The sequence below is a fragment of the Coregonus clupeaformis genome, unplaced genomic scaffold (assembly GCF_020615455.1).
Source record: "Coregonus clupeaformis isolate EN_2021a unplaced genomic scaffold, ASM2061545v1 scaf0032, whole genome shotgun sequence".
NCBI lineage: Eukaryota > Metazoa > Chordata > Actinopteri > Salmoniformes > Salmonidae > Coregonus > Coregonus clupeaformis.
Window position 1 is genome coordinate 22498 of NW_025533487.1, and position 13022 is coordinate 35519.

Sequence of the window (13022 nt, forward strand, 5' to 3'; positions counted from 1 at the left end):
CAAAGTATCATTTCATTGGCACAATATCGTCCACTTTATCTTTTGAAAGAGAAGTATGGCTCTAGAAAAGTTGATATAGGACAAAACAGATCATTTATCTATAGGCTGCCTGCATAGCACTTTGTTTTAACTATCAATTTGTTCCCATGTTCTTACCCAAACTGGGTGCAGCACCTGTTCAACTCTGTAATATCGTGAGACGTGAGACAGAGATGGTTGATCCCTAGACATTTTTACTGTCTTCACGCCGAGAAGAGCCTCCAGGCTTCCATCATAACGGTCAATGAGGGGGAAAAATGAATTACAGGGGCAGTTTGGTAAAACTAATCCCGTCCGAATCGTCCACTGGAAAAACAGACATGCTGGGGTAATAATGACATAACCGCCCTCCTATAGTAATACTAGTCCCGTGCGAATAGGGCTTAAGTCATGGAAAGAGCAGGAGTCCTTAATATTTTGTACACTCAGCGTATAGTCAGTCGTCCTTTCTCATGAAATGTCTCAAAAGGGACGTTTTGAGACCTCATGCTAGAGGTGTTGTGGCAGTTGGTGCAGCCTATTTGTGCACTGTGTGTCTCACTTTAGAAGGGTCAAATGTTGCTGTTTGTAATAAGGTGATCATACAGTTTAGAAACAATTTTGAATTAACAGATTATTCCACAGTGCACTACAAAAGTGCACTTCAAAAGTAGTGCACTAAAGGAATAAGTTGTCCTGGTAACTGATCACAGTTTGGGTGTCATGGCAACCCCAGTGTTGTAGTGAGTGTCCTTCAGCCAGGAGATCAGAATGGTGTTCAGCTCAGACGGCCTGACACAAACACAAACACACACACACAATAAACACCCAAGTTATGCCACATACAGTGTTTGCCAATATACACAACTGTTTTAACCAATACACTGTACACACAGTTTATACCACAAAAAGCACCAACTGCCTTAGACACAGCTTTAACATACGGAGCAGAGCAGCAGTGACCCTATAACCTTTAACCCCTACTTGACCCAGTCTCCCTCAGCAGGGCTTTAGATCAGTGGTCGGGGGTCCAGTTAGTCATTCTGGTGACTAACTGGAGGCTGACTGCAGAGTTCACACAGTCAGCCCTCTATTGATCTGTGCAAGGACAAACACACACACACACACACACACACTGGGGCCCACCTTTCCATCTGGGTCCAGTGTCCACACTCCTCGATGTGTCCTCTTGTTAGGTTGGGGATCTGGCACACAGAGATGACACAGTCACATATGTCAATTACATGTATACATATGTGTGTATAAATGTGTGTGTGTGTGTGTGTGTGTGTGTGTGTATAAATGTGTGTGTGTGTGTGTGTGTGGTCTCACCATGTTTTCCATTCCCTTGGAGAAGACAGGCAGCAGAACAGGATCTTTACCAGCGGTCACCATGAGAGCTGGCATCAAGAGCTACACAAACACACAAACACACACACACACACACACACACACAGCAGAACAGGATCTTTACCAGCGGTCACCATGATCATCATTCATCAACATGTACTGTAACTGTGTAAACATATAACACACACACCTACCTTAGCCCTGGGTCGGGAGCATAGCCATTTCCAGTTGCTCACAACATTACGGTACCAGTTCAACGGCCCTCTGGAAAACACAACACTGTCACTTCCTCCTCCTAGTGTGTGTGTGTGTGTGTGTGTGTGTGTGTGTGTGTGCGCACCTAAATCCCTTGTCTTTGAACTGAGTGATGTAGAACTGCAGAGCAGTCTCACTGAGGATAGAACTCCTTGGTATCTCCTCTGGTAGTCCTACAAACAGACCACCTACACACAACACACACATTGTGAAGATTGATTGACAGCAATGCATTATGTTGCATAAGATTTACAGCACAGTATTGTCAATCCAGTCAGTTGGTTAGTTGAATACCATAGGTCAACCCTTCAGCCCCAAGCCTCCAATCAGAATGTAAGTTTGACTTCTTGACTCACCTCTGGCACAAACTCCAGCAGTGTTGATCTCAGGAACATTATCCTGGAGAACAACACAATAGAGATGATTCACGAGAGAGAGAGTGTGTGTGTGTGTGTGTGTGTGGGTCTGCGTGTGTGTGTGTGGGTCTGTCTGCGTGTGTGGGTCTGTCTGCGTGTGTGTGTGTGTGTGGGTCTGCGTGTGTGTGTGGTTCTGCGTGTGTGTGTGTGGGTCTGCGTGTGTGGGTCTGCGTGTGTGGGTCTGCGTGTGTGTGTGTGTGTGTGTGGGTCTGCGTGTGTGTATGTGTGTGTGTGGGTCTGCGTGTGTGTATGTGTGGGTCTGCGTGTGTGTGTGTGGGTCTGCGTGTGTGTGTGTGTGGGTCTGCGTGTGTGTGTGGGTCTGCGTGTGTGTGTGTGGGTCTGCGTGTGTGTGTGTGTGGGTCTGCGTGTGTGTGTGTGTGGGTCTGCGTGTGTGGGTCTGCGTGTGTGTGTGTGTGGGTCTGCGTGTGTGGGTCTGCGTGTGTGTGTGTGGGTCTGTGTGTGTGTATGTGTGGGTCTGCGTGTGTGGGTCTGCATGTGTGTATGTGTGGATCTGCGTGTGTTGGTCTGCATGTGTGTATGTGTGGGTCTGCGTGTGTGTGTGTGTGGGTCTGCGTGTGTGTGTGTGTGGGTCTGCGTGTGTGTGTGGGTCTGCGTGTGTGTGTGTGGGTCTGCGTGTGTGTGTGTGTGGGTCTGCGTGTGTGTGTGTGTGGGTCTGCGTGTGTGGGTCTGCGTGTGTGTGTGTGTGGGTCTGCGTGTGTGGGTCTGCGTGTGTGTGTGTGGGTCTGTGTGTGTGTATGTGTGGGTCTGCGTGTGTGGGTCTGCATGTGTGTATGTGTGGATCTGCGTGTGTTGGTCTGCATGTGTGTATGTGTGGGTCTGCGTGTGTGTGTGTGTGGGTCTGCGTGTGTGTGTGTGTGGGTCTGCGTGTGTGGGTCTGCGTGTGTGTGTGTGGGTCTGCGTGTGTGGGTCTGCGTGTGTGTGTGTGGGTCTGTGTGTGTGTATGTGTGGGTCTGCGTGTGTGTATGTGTGGGTCTGCGTGTGTGGGTCTGCATGTGTGTATGTGTGGATCTGCGTGTGTTGGTCTGCATGTGTGTATGTGTGGGTCTGCGTGTGTGGGTCTGCATGTGTGTGTGTGTGGGTCTGCGTGCGTGTGGGTGGGTCTGCATGTGTGTGGGTGTCACCTTCTCTCCACTGCCATAGAAGAAGATCTTGAAGGTCCTTGCCAGGTCTTTCTCCAACTCAGCCTCTGCTACACCCTGTAGATTAGTTACATAAGGAAAGGTCTCTGCTAGCTACACCCTGTAGATTAGTTACATAAGGTAAGGTCTCTGCTAGCTACACCCTGTAGATGAGTTACATAAGGAAAGGTCTCTGCTAGCTACACCCTGTAGATGAGTTACATAAGGAAAGGTCTCTGCTAGCTACACCCTGTAGATTAGTTACGGTCATGCTACACTATAGCCATCAGGTGGCCGGTATTGCCATCAGCCTTCAGCCTTCAGCCATTGAGAAAATGCTTCCTTTGAAATCAATGAAAGCTGCTATACTGCCCGTGTTGCGCCACGTCCAATGGCAGAGTCCAAGCTCAAAAATCGCAGAGGTTCAATTCTCGATGGCTGACGCGTGTTCATTCTATTTTGTGAATTGAAATAATGAGAAATAAAGTTGATTTTGGTTGCAATATGGCCTCCACTATACACCACTGGTTATTGTACTAAGATTTATGAAGTCAAGAAGCTACTAGCTAGTAGAAACTCTACATTGACCAGGTTCACAATGTAAATAAAAGCAGCTTGTGAAATTAGAGGATCATTTAGTACAACCACTAGCAACAATTAAATGAGTACTTGCGAAAAACTGGACCAAAGCCCAACCAGCTTTCACAATCTCACGTCAGAATGAGACGTTCATCCATGTTTCTCAAACGTCAAATTTCGAGGTTGTTCAAACATCACATTTTAGAGTGTTTAAGGTTGAGTTTAGACATTAACTCCAAATGGTTAAGGTTTGGGATAGGCTTAAAAACAACTTTCTATCGAACTTCCAACCTTTGGAATCAGTCAGATGCTTATGCCCATCCACAACACCCTAGCAAAACCCAAACCTTCTTGAAGGTGTGGTCCTCTGTAGCTCAGCTGGTAGAGCACGGCGCTTGTAACGCCAAGGCAGTGGGTTCGATCCCCGGGACCACCCATACACAAAAATGTATGCACGCATGACTGTAAGTCGCTTTGGATAAAAGCGTCTGCTAAATGGCATATTATTATTAACAGCGCTCACTGTTGGTTGCCCCTAGTGGCTGGTTTCCACATCATCTCCGACGTCCACAGACATGGATGGACGTCGAATACTGACTTCTATAAACGGGTGACCTGGCTACCAAAGCTATTGTACTGATGCATAATGGATTAATATGGTGCAGTACAGTAGGGGGGAATAGAATAAAGATGATCTTCCCTTCTCCTCTGCTCTCTAAACAGGCTTTGTGTAGCAGGTAGAACGTCACATTGACACGACACTGATGGCAACGCAATGCATATAGTGTTCCATAAGGGAAGACTCTTCTACATCCTGGAGATTAGTTACATGAGGAAAGTTTGCATTTCATTTCTAATGGGAAACAACAATACCCTTGGAAAAGTGGAGACGTCGCACAACATCAAAAACTAAACATTGATGGAAACACATTGCCACTTTGGAGACACTGTCGTGCTAGCTAGCAAAAAGATTTAAAGTGGCTAATTAACGGTAAATAAGTGAATTGTCTTGCCTCATAGTTAGCCAAGATGCTAAGCTAGCCTGCAATTTTTTTTTTTTAAAGCTAGTTAGCAATTGCTTCTACGCTATTTTGCTAGCTACTGTAGCGCTGCCGTGTCAATAATAACCTGTCTCCAAAAATGACGCGGTGTCTCCAGTTGTGTTCACGTTTGACTATTGTGACACGCGTCCATGCCTATTAACTTTCTATGCATATTGCAAACATGACTGCAGCTAACTACAAGGGACAGTCTAAGTCATTGATTCTTTGTGTCAATCAACAAAAAAAGACTATCAAAAAACTTGAGTGGTGTATACCCCTAGTGACGTACAGACGACGACTTAGGGTCAAACCCAGCTGGTCACACTAACAGGGATCTAACACCGGCAGAGGGGCGTGCGCGCACACACACACACTTACAGGGTCCTGGAAGTAGAGCTGGTAGTCAAATATGGGCACAGTCTTCATGAACTCCATTGGATCCTTGGAAGGGTCCACAGGGAACAGAGGGGTGTTCAGAGAAGCTACCGCTCTGCACACACACACACACACACACACACACACACACACACACCAGGTATTGGTTTAATTCTTTACTTTACTGTCTCAGGGAGTGTGTGTGTGTGTGTGCATACGTGTGTGTACAAGGTTAGCTGTACAAGACTGTGTGTGTGTGTGTGTTAAGGTACCACACACCTAACGTGCGTAGATCTATTTATCTATCTACACACGTGCGTGCTCTTGCGTGGAGTCAGATTGTTTTGGGAGCAACGTGCACCTTTTGTAACATGATACCCTTGCCGGTCCATGTGTTCCTAAACCCCGCAATAGCAACATACACAAGGGGGCGATAGCAGAGATTTTCTTGTTGTCTTCCCATTTGTGGTAAAAGCAACTACAAGGAGCCGCCCATTTTGTGACGTAAAACGACGTTCACATACTCCGTTGCGCTGCATTTGCGTAAGGTGTGTCTACCTGACTCTCTCTGGATGACATCGGGCCATGTTCCAGACCACAGCTCCACCCCAATCATGACCAACCAGAGTCACCTGGGGAATACCCTGAGAGAGAGCGACAGAAAGAAAGAAAGGAGGGGGGGGGGGGTTTAAAGGAAGCGTTGAACTCTTCCTGTAGCATCACACCGCCTATGTGGCGACTAATACTTCACCCTCATAGATTAACATACAGGGCTGATTAATACTTCACCCACATAGATTAACATACAGGGCTGATTAATACTTCACCCTCATAGATTAACATACAGGGCTGACTAATACTTCACCCACATAGATTAACATACAGGGCTGATTAATACTTCACCCACATAGATTAACATACAGGGCTGACTAATACTTCACCCACATAGATTAACATACAGGGCTGATTAATACTTCACCCACATAGATTAACATACAGGGCTGATTAATACTTCACCCACATAGATTAACATACAGGGCTGATTAATACTTCACCCACATAGATTAACATACAGGGCTGATTATTGGGAGTGGACCCACCATTTTATCCATGAACGTCACAAGATCCTACAACAGAGACAAGAACACACAGCAAACCATTAAAATCACGTCAAGGACAGACAGAGGATGTTTTGTTTGTATGTCCCTTACCTGGCAGATCTGTTCCTGCGAGTACTCCTCTATGTCTTGAGAGAGAAAGTGTGGCAGAGGAAGAGAGTGTGTTATTGAACTTGAATAAATAAATCTTGTCTGTAATAATGATGGTGTTCCTATTGTGTTTTATTGACACAGTCCCCCAACAGCAGGGAGATGGGGAAACCAGGCTTAAAACGGTTCAACTAACAGCAGGGAGATGGGGAAACCAGGCTTAAAACGGTTCAACTAACAGCAGGGAGATGGGGAAACCAGGCTTAAAACTGTTCAACTAACAGCAGGGAGATGGGGAAACCAGGCTTAAAACGGTTCAACTAACAGCAGGGAGATGGGGAAACCAGGCTTAAAACGGTTCAACTAACAGCAGGGAGATGGGGAAACCAGGCTTAAAACGGTTCAACTAACAGCAGGGAGATGGGGAAACCAGGCTTAAAACGGTTCAACTAAGAGCAGGGAGATGGGGAAACCAGCTTTAAAACTGTTCAACTAAGAGCAGGGAGATGGGGGAAACCAGGCTTAAATCTAAACTTAAAACTGTAAAACCATGTAAAGAGACAGTGTCAGTAAACCATGTACGTGTCTACAGTCACAACTGTATTTCTCTAACGTGTACGTGTCTACAGTTATATTTTATATATTTTTTGTTTCAACCCTTAACCCTTACCTTAACCTTAACCCTTAGGAATGAATGCCTAAACTTATCAGTCGAAACGTGCACACACACACTAACCTGGTGGAGCCGTAGACTCTCCATAGCCCTTCATGTCCAGAGATAAGACTCTAAACCCTGCATCAGCTAGAGCTGGGATCTGAGAGATAGAGATAGAGATAGAGATAGAGATAGAGATAGAGATAGAGATAGAGATAGAGATAGAGATAGAGATAGAGATAGAGAGAGATACAGAGCGAGAGAGCGATAGAGAGAGAGACAGATAGAGAGCGATAGAGAGAGATACAGAGCGATAGAGAGAGATAGAGAGAGATAGAGAGTGAGTGAGTAGTCGTGTGTGTGTGTGTGTGTGTGTGTTTACCTGGTATCTCCATGAGTACCAGCTCTCAGGGAAGCCATGACACAGCATGACTGGAGGCCCCGCCCCCATCTCCACATAGTGCAGCTTTACACCGGGCTAGAGAGAGAGACAGGCAGACAGACAGACAGAGGACGGGGGGGGTGAGTTCTTCATTAAAGTAATACCATTGTGTAATCATGTACACTCTTTCTGCTACATACAGCATTGTGTGTGTTGTTACCTTGATGGTGATATATCCATGAGAGACTTCCTCTGGGTTGCAAGAGGCTGGGTAGCTTTCCCCTGTTACCACCTAGAACACACACACACACTTCTCCTCCATAACAAAACCAACATTGAATAGTAGGCTACTTGATTGATTCCCTGAGGAAATTTAAATTATAGACATAAAGGGAGATATTATCTATCTGCTACCCTCAGAACAGAGTTTCCTGAAATCACCATAACATTTTAAATACAAGACTTAATTTAAAAAGGGGTTTGGAATAATGCGGCTGGCTAATGTACCAGGGAAGTCGGAGACAACACGTTTACTTTAAATCTGAAAAATAACCATCACATTCTCACAGACATTGTTACTGACAAGGAAAGTTACAGCATATCATTGTGTGTGTGTGTGTGTGTGTGTATGTGTGTTACCTGTACTCCAGTGAAAGTCTCTACTTGTTTCAGAGCTTCAGGCAGGTCCTTCACCAGAACAGCTGTCATCCCTACTGCCTCTGCTGCTCCCACCCCCTCCTCATCATCAGCCAACCACAGAGCCTGAAATACAGACTGACAGGTCAGCTGTCCACTCACAACACCTGGAACGCAGTGGTCTAGGGGAAGGTTTGAAGAAGGAGAGGAAAGACCAGGACCGGCTCAAGGCATAAGCAACATTAGGGCCCAGGCTGTTTCAGTATTGAGCGTTAGAATAGTAGAATACACAAGTTGCAAGTTCGAAATGTGGTTGTGCGTCAGCTATTTTTATCTTGTTGTGTCAGTCACGTCACATGTTAGCCATGTCAGCTAACAATTTTTCGATTGGCAAGTTAGCCAACTTAGTAGTAATCATGGCCAAATACCGACCGGGCACGCAGAGCATGTGCCCAGGGGCCCTGACCTCCAGGGGACCCCCATTGATTGTGTTAGTCACCCTCACTCAGATATAATTAACATGGCATAAGGGTGGCTTTATGTGCTAGTAGGAAATGGGAAACTGGGGATTCATAAGTCCGACATGATTGTGTTCACGTGCTTTTGAAGTCGGAACAATTCTTCAACCAATTCGATTTTAGCTAGCTTGATAAGCTGGCTACTGTTGCTAATAATAAAGTTTGCTAGCTTGCTGTCAATAACTCCCGACAGCACGTGAACGCGGCATCGGTCATGGCAAAATGTGTAGAATTGTAGGAAATTATCTTGAAAACTGGAAAAATGTATCTCCACTCCATGGCAAAATGAGTAGAATTGCATGAAATGTGTTATAAAGAGAGAAGGAAGTATGAGAACTATCACCATTGTCTGCCCACACTACTGTAAATGGCCCTGCCTCCATGAACCTGCCTCTGACTGGGCTTGAACCAGGGTCCACTACCTCGCCAACACACGTGGTCCTCTGTAGCTCAGCTGGTAGAGCACGGCGCTTGTAACGCCAGGGTAGTGGGTTCGATCCCCGGGACCACCCATACGTAAAAATGTATGCACACATGAATGTAGGTCGCTTTGGATAAAAGCGTCTGCTAAATGACATATTATTATTATTATTATTATTATTATTATTATGTGACCACCCGCTTGACAACGTACAAACCAGTTAAGTTATAGAAAAGGATCCAATTCGATAGCACTATTGGCAACATTTCAAGTTAGCTGTGGAGTGAGCTTACAGCACATTCTTAACTCTGTTACACATAACTGCCTGTTGTTAAATGACACAATAGCTGAGAGCAACTCTACACAGGGAGGTCAGATAAGGATTTCTAGTGCCATGTGCAAACGTTGTAAACTGAGATGTATAAAGGCAGGTGTGTGTCTGGTTTTAGGAATGTGCATGTAAGGAATTTAATGACTTTTTCCATGGGAGGTGGAAGCAGTGACTTCAAGGCATTGATATCAGGAGCCGTTGCAAATATGATCAAAATGTTATTGATTACATTTAATTTGACTTTTAATAAAGTTATCATATGTGCTGAGCTCAGCCTTTACAGACAGATAGGTTACCACTACCTGTTCTGGGGGCACTACCGCTAGGCCTTGGTGTGTCTGTGTACCTGTTCTGGGGGCACTACCGCTGGGCCTTGGTGTGTCTGTGTACCTGTTCTGGGGGCACTCCCGCTGGGCCTTGGTGTGTCTGTGTACCTGTTCTGGAGGCACTCCCAGCTGTGCGAGAGCGGAGGTGAACAGGTCGGTTTCTGGGACCCTGAGGCCTGTACGACAGGACTGTAGCACCACATCAAAATGGCCGCCCAGCAGAGACAGGAGCCGGCCAGAGCTATCTCCACACCCACTGTCATCCACCCACTGGTTGGCCAACACACCTGTCAATAACCCTGACAGACAACACAAAGAAGCGGGACTTGGCATGTGACCTTAGACTGTACAATGTGAACTCTGTGTCAGGTGTGTGTGTATATGTGTGTTACCTTGTCTGCGGAGCGTAGCTACGGTCTGCAGAATATGTTTGTTGACGGTGGTCGAGTCTCTGAATTCCTCCAACAGGCTCTTAACAGAGAACCCAGCAGGAAGACTGACCTTCTGGTCGGACGCTGCACTCACACACTCTGCATCAAGCTCTGGGATCATCTACACAGTAGTAGACACACACACACAATGACTTGTCGTCACTTGTCACGTAAGGTGATGCAAGAATTTCCATGGAAGGCAAGTTTCAATAGAAGGCACATGTCAATAGAAGGCACATGTCAATAGAAGGCACATTCCAATGGGTTATAATATACATAGACTATACTATTTCTGCTGTGTCATGTATGGAGGGTGTGACGCAATTGTGGAGCCTCCAGAGTCATGCAGAGGCCAAATTGAGCTCCGCACCTGATGCGCCTTAATTTTTGTAACAATGTGGAGGGCTCCTTATAGCTCCACACTGACATGATTGGTTGACGGTAGGTGAGGGGGCGGGAGGTCCTGTATGAACACGAACTGACTTCCTTGACAACTTCCTTGACAACAGCTCTGCTCAACAGCTCTGCGCTGCTTAGAGAAGCGTCAAGAAGTATGAATCCCCTGACTTCTGCAGAGGCTGTATAACCGTAAACGCTGCAAGGCCAATGCAGATGTCGGATTGACCATGCAGCGCCTTTCACTCACCTGAGAGAGTGTGAGTTTGCCCCGCTCTGCGCGTTGCATGGCGCTGTGCTTGTCAGTCACCACCTTCTCCAGAAAACCACTAAAAAAAATAAAAACAGAACTTAACCATAAATTTACACACATGTTGCATGCACCACACTACTCTATTGCGGCGTTGACTTTATCAGTTGTTAGTTTAATTATTACATTTTACAATCGAGGTATAGACGCGTACAACACCTCATACCACACACACACACACAATAAGTCTGTCTGTCTGTGAGTTTAGCGCCATTTCGGATGGATTTATTTTTTAAAATACTCCTTATTCCCTTCCATTCAGTCCACGTAAAAATTGTCCCATGCTTTTTCGCTTTCAGAATGATGTGGGACAAGTAAAATGGGCTGCAATACAAGGCTATGCGGGATGTAGAATAGTAGGGGGTAACTAGCCCCCTGGGGTAACTGCCTCCCCCTCCCCTCTGTAATTCACATTCAGATCGTCGGAGGTAAAATACATAAAAATATATAACGTAACTTAATTTCAGTTGTAAATGTTTCCAATAGTGACTGATAGCTTTACAGTTAATGCAGCTTTATAGCCTTTTAGCTATTTTACACAGCAGTCATATAGCTAGCTTTCAATTAGCATCTCTCCCCCTGTTTCCAGTCACAGGTGGGGACTGGATTAGGTGTGAGCAGTTCAGGAGGTGGACTCCAGTTTGACTGGGGATAGCTTTATTTGTGATCTACAGGTACAAATTAGAATCGTGCAATAGCAGAGCATAAGAGAGTTGCCACATCAATGTTACACTGAGTTAATTAGTTAAGTTATTGTTATTAAATGTTATATTCCAATGTTATTTATATTCCAATATTATATTCCAATGAATTTTGTTTTTATGAATTAAAAACAACTATTGAAAACCTTTTGCTCCTGAATGTAATTTTAAAGACTGCTGGGATTTAAAATCTTGCATTATTCGAATCATATTTAGTGCAATTATACATAATGGATTGTTTGGAAAAGGAACAACAAACAAAGAACATTCATGTGCAGATGAGTCAAAAAGAGGGACTTTACATCAAATCCCCCCCCCCCCATATTTTATTTAAATCATTAAAATAAGACAAATAGACTTAGTTTTGAAGTAGTACTTACTAAATAATTTAAAAATAAAACTGATTAAATGGATTTTAACACACTAGTGTGAAACCCTATGCCATAATCTTCTACCGGGGTAACTGGCCCGCCCCTTTTCTAAAAACAACATTTCATGAAATAACTAAAAAAGTGTAAACTGTAGCCATTTCCCTTTATAGTTTATTCGCCTAAGCATGACCTTCATCCACATACCACATTTTTTCCAAATGTTGCTTTTTTGTGTCAGCGATTAGACATTGTGATGACGTTGAATCAACGTGGAAAACTGATTGGATTTCCAAAAAGTAATCAATATTAGAGTTGTCTTTTCTTCACCCATCTTTTAACCTAAATCCAATGACATGGTGAAATGTTTTGTTGATTTCACGTTGAATTCACGTTAGTTGACAACTCACCCAAATTTGGGAAACCCTGGAATAGACTATGGTCAAACTGTAATTTCAGTAACAAAATCACCGTGTTGTTGTTGTGTTGCGTAGCCAAATGTTTATTATTCCGAACATACGCAGAACTAACTACTATTTCAGTGTCCATCAACACGCGCTGAACAATGCATGGACAAATATTGATTCCTACCGGGGGAGTTTGTGGGTTTCTTCGAATTTGAGTAAAACTTCTGCGGGTCTGGGAGAAACAACGACCCCCCACAGGTTGAACAAAACCGCCTTCTTGTTCGCCATTTCATCGATTTCTCTGTCCGGGCGAATCTCTACCGAGCACAGGGGAGTAGAGTGACAAAGTTCAATTCTGACCTACTAAAACAATTTATGTAGCATAAAGTGGGCTATCCTATCGCTACACAACTCCTCCCCTAAATGAATGGATGCGTTCCAGGTCGTCTTTATTGTAGCCGCCCCGCTGCGCACATGATAAACTGCTACTGTAACGGTGTAAATGAATTGTGTTCAATTCCTGCATAAAATGGTGTGGTAGAAATATTAGTTCAATAATATCTCTCAGAAAGCGGAGCTTGTGAATTCAGTATAGACTTTATTACAAAGTAACAAGCCAAGCTGGTTCATGGAGCAACTGTCTATGCTGACTTGGAGCTCTCCTTTTATACAGTTTCATACTTACATAACATACATAGTAATGCTTACATACATAGACACTACTCTTTATGTAAATGTTTAACGTCTTTTAGTGCCA

General features: G+C 44.6%; 1 protein-coding gene across 1 annotated transcript; it reads right to left on the reverse strand.

Annotated features, from left to right (window-relative positions):
- Positions 1 to 370: 370 nt before the first annotated feature.
- LOC121544563 (bifunctional epoxide hydrolase 2) lies at positions 371 to 12649 on the reverse strand. The gene is made up of 19 exons (XM_041854512.2): positions 12450 to 12649; positions 10730 to 10808; positions 10045 to 10204; positions 9761 to 9951; positions 8060 to 8182; positions 7641 to 7712; positions 7421 to 7516; positions 7120 to 7198; positions 6387 to 6421; positions 6276 to 6302; positions 5734 to 5819; positions 5179 to 5290; positions 3182 to 3256; positions 1980 to 2022; positions 1709 to 1811; positions 1563 to 1632; positions 1351 to 1431; positions 1165 to 1223; positions 371 to 810 (listed from the first exon to the last, which is right to left on the reverse strand). Exons 1-19 carry the CDS (start codon positions 12551 to 12553, stop codon positions 726 to 728), a joined length of 1680 nt encoding a protein of 559 aa, XP_041710446.1. The 5' UTR covers positions 12554 to 12649; the 3' UTR covers positions 371 to 725.
- Positions 12650 to 13022: the final 373 nt, after the last annotated feature.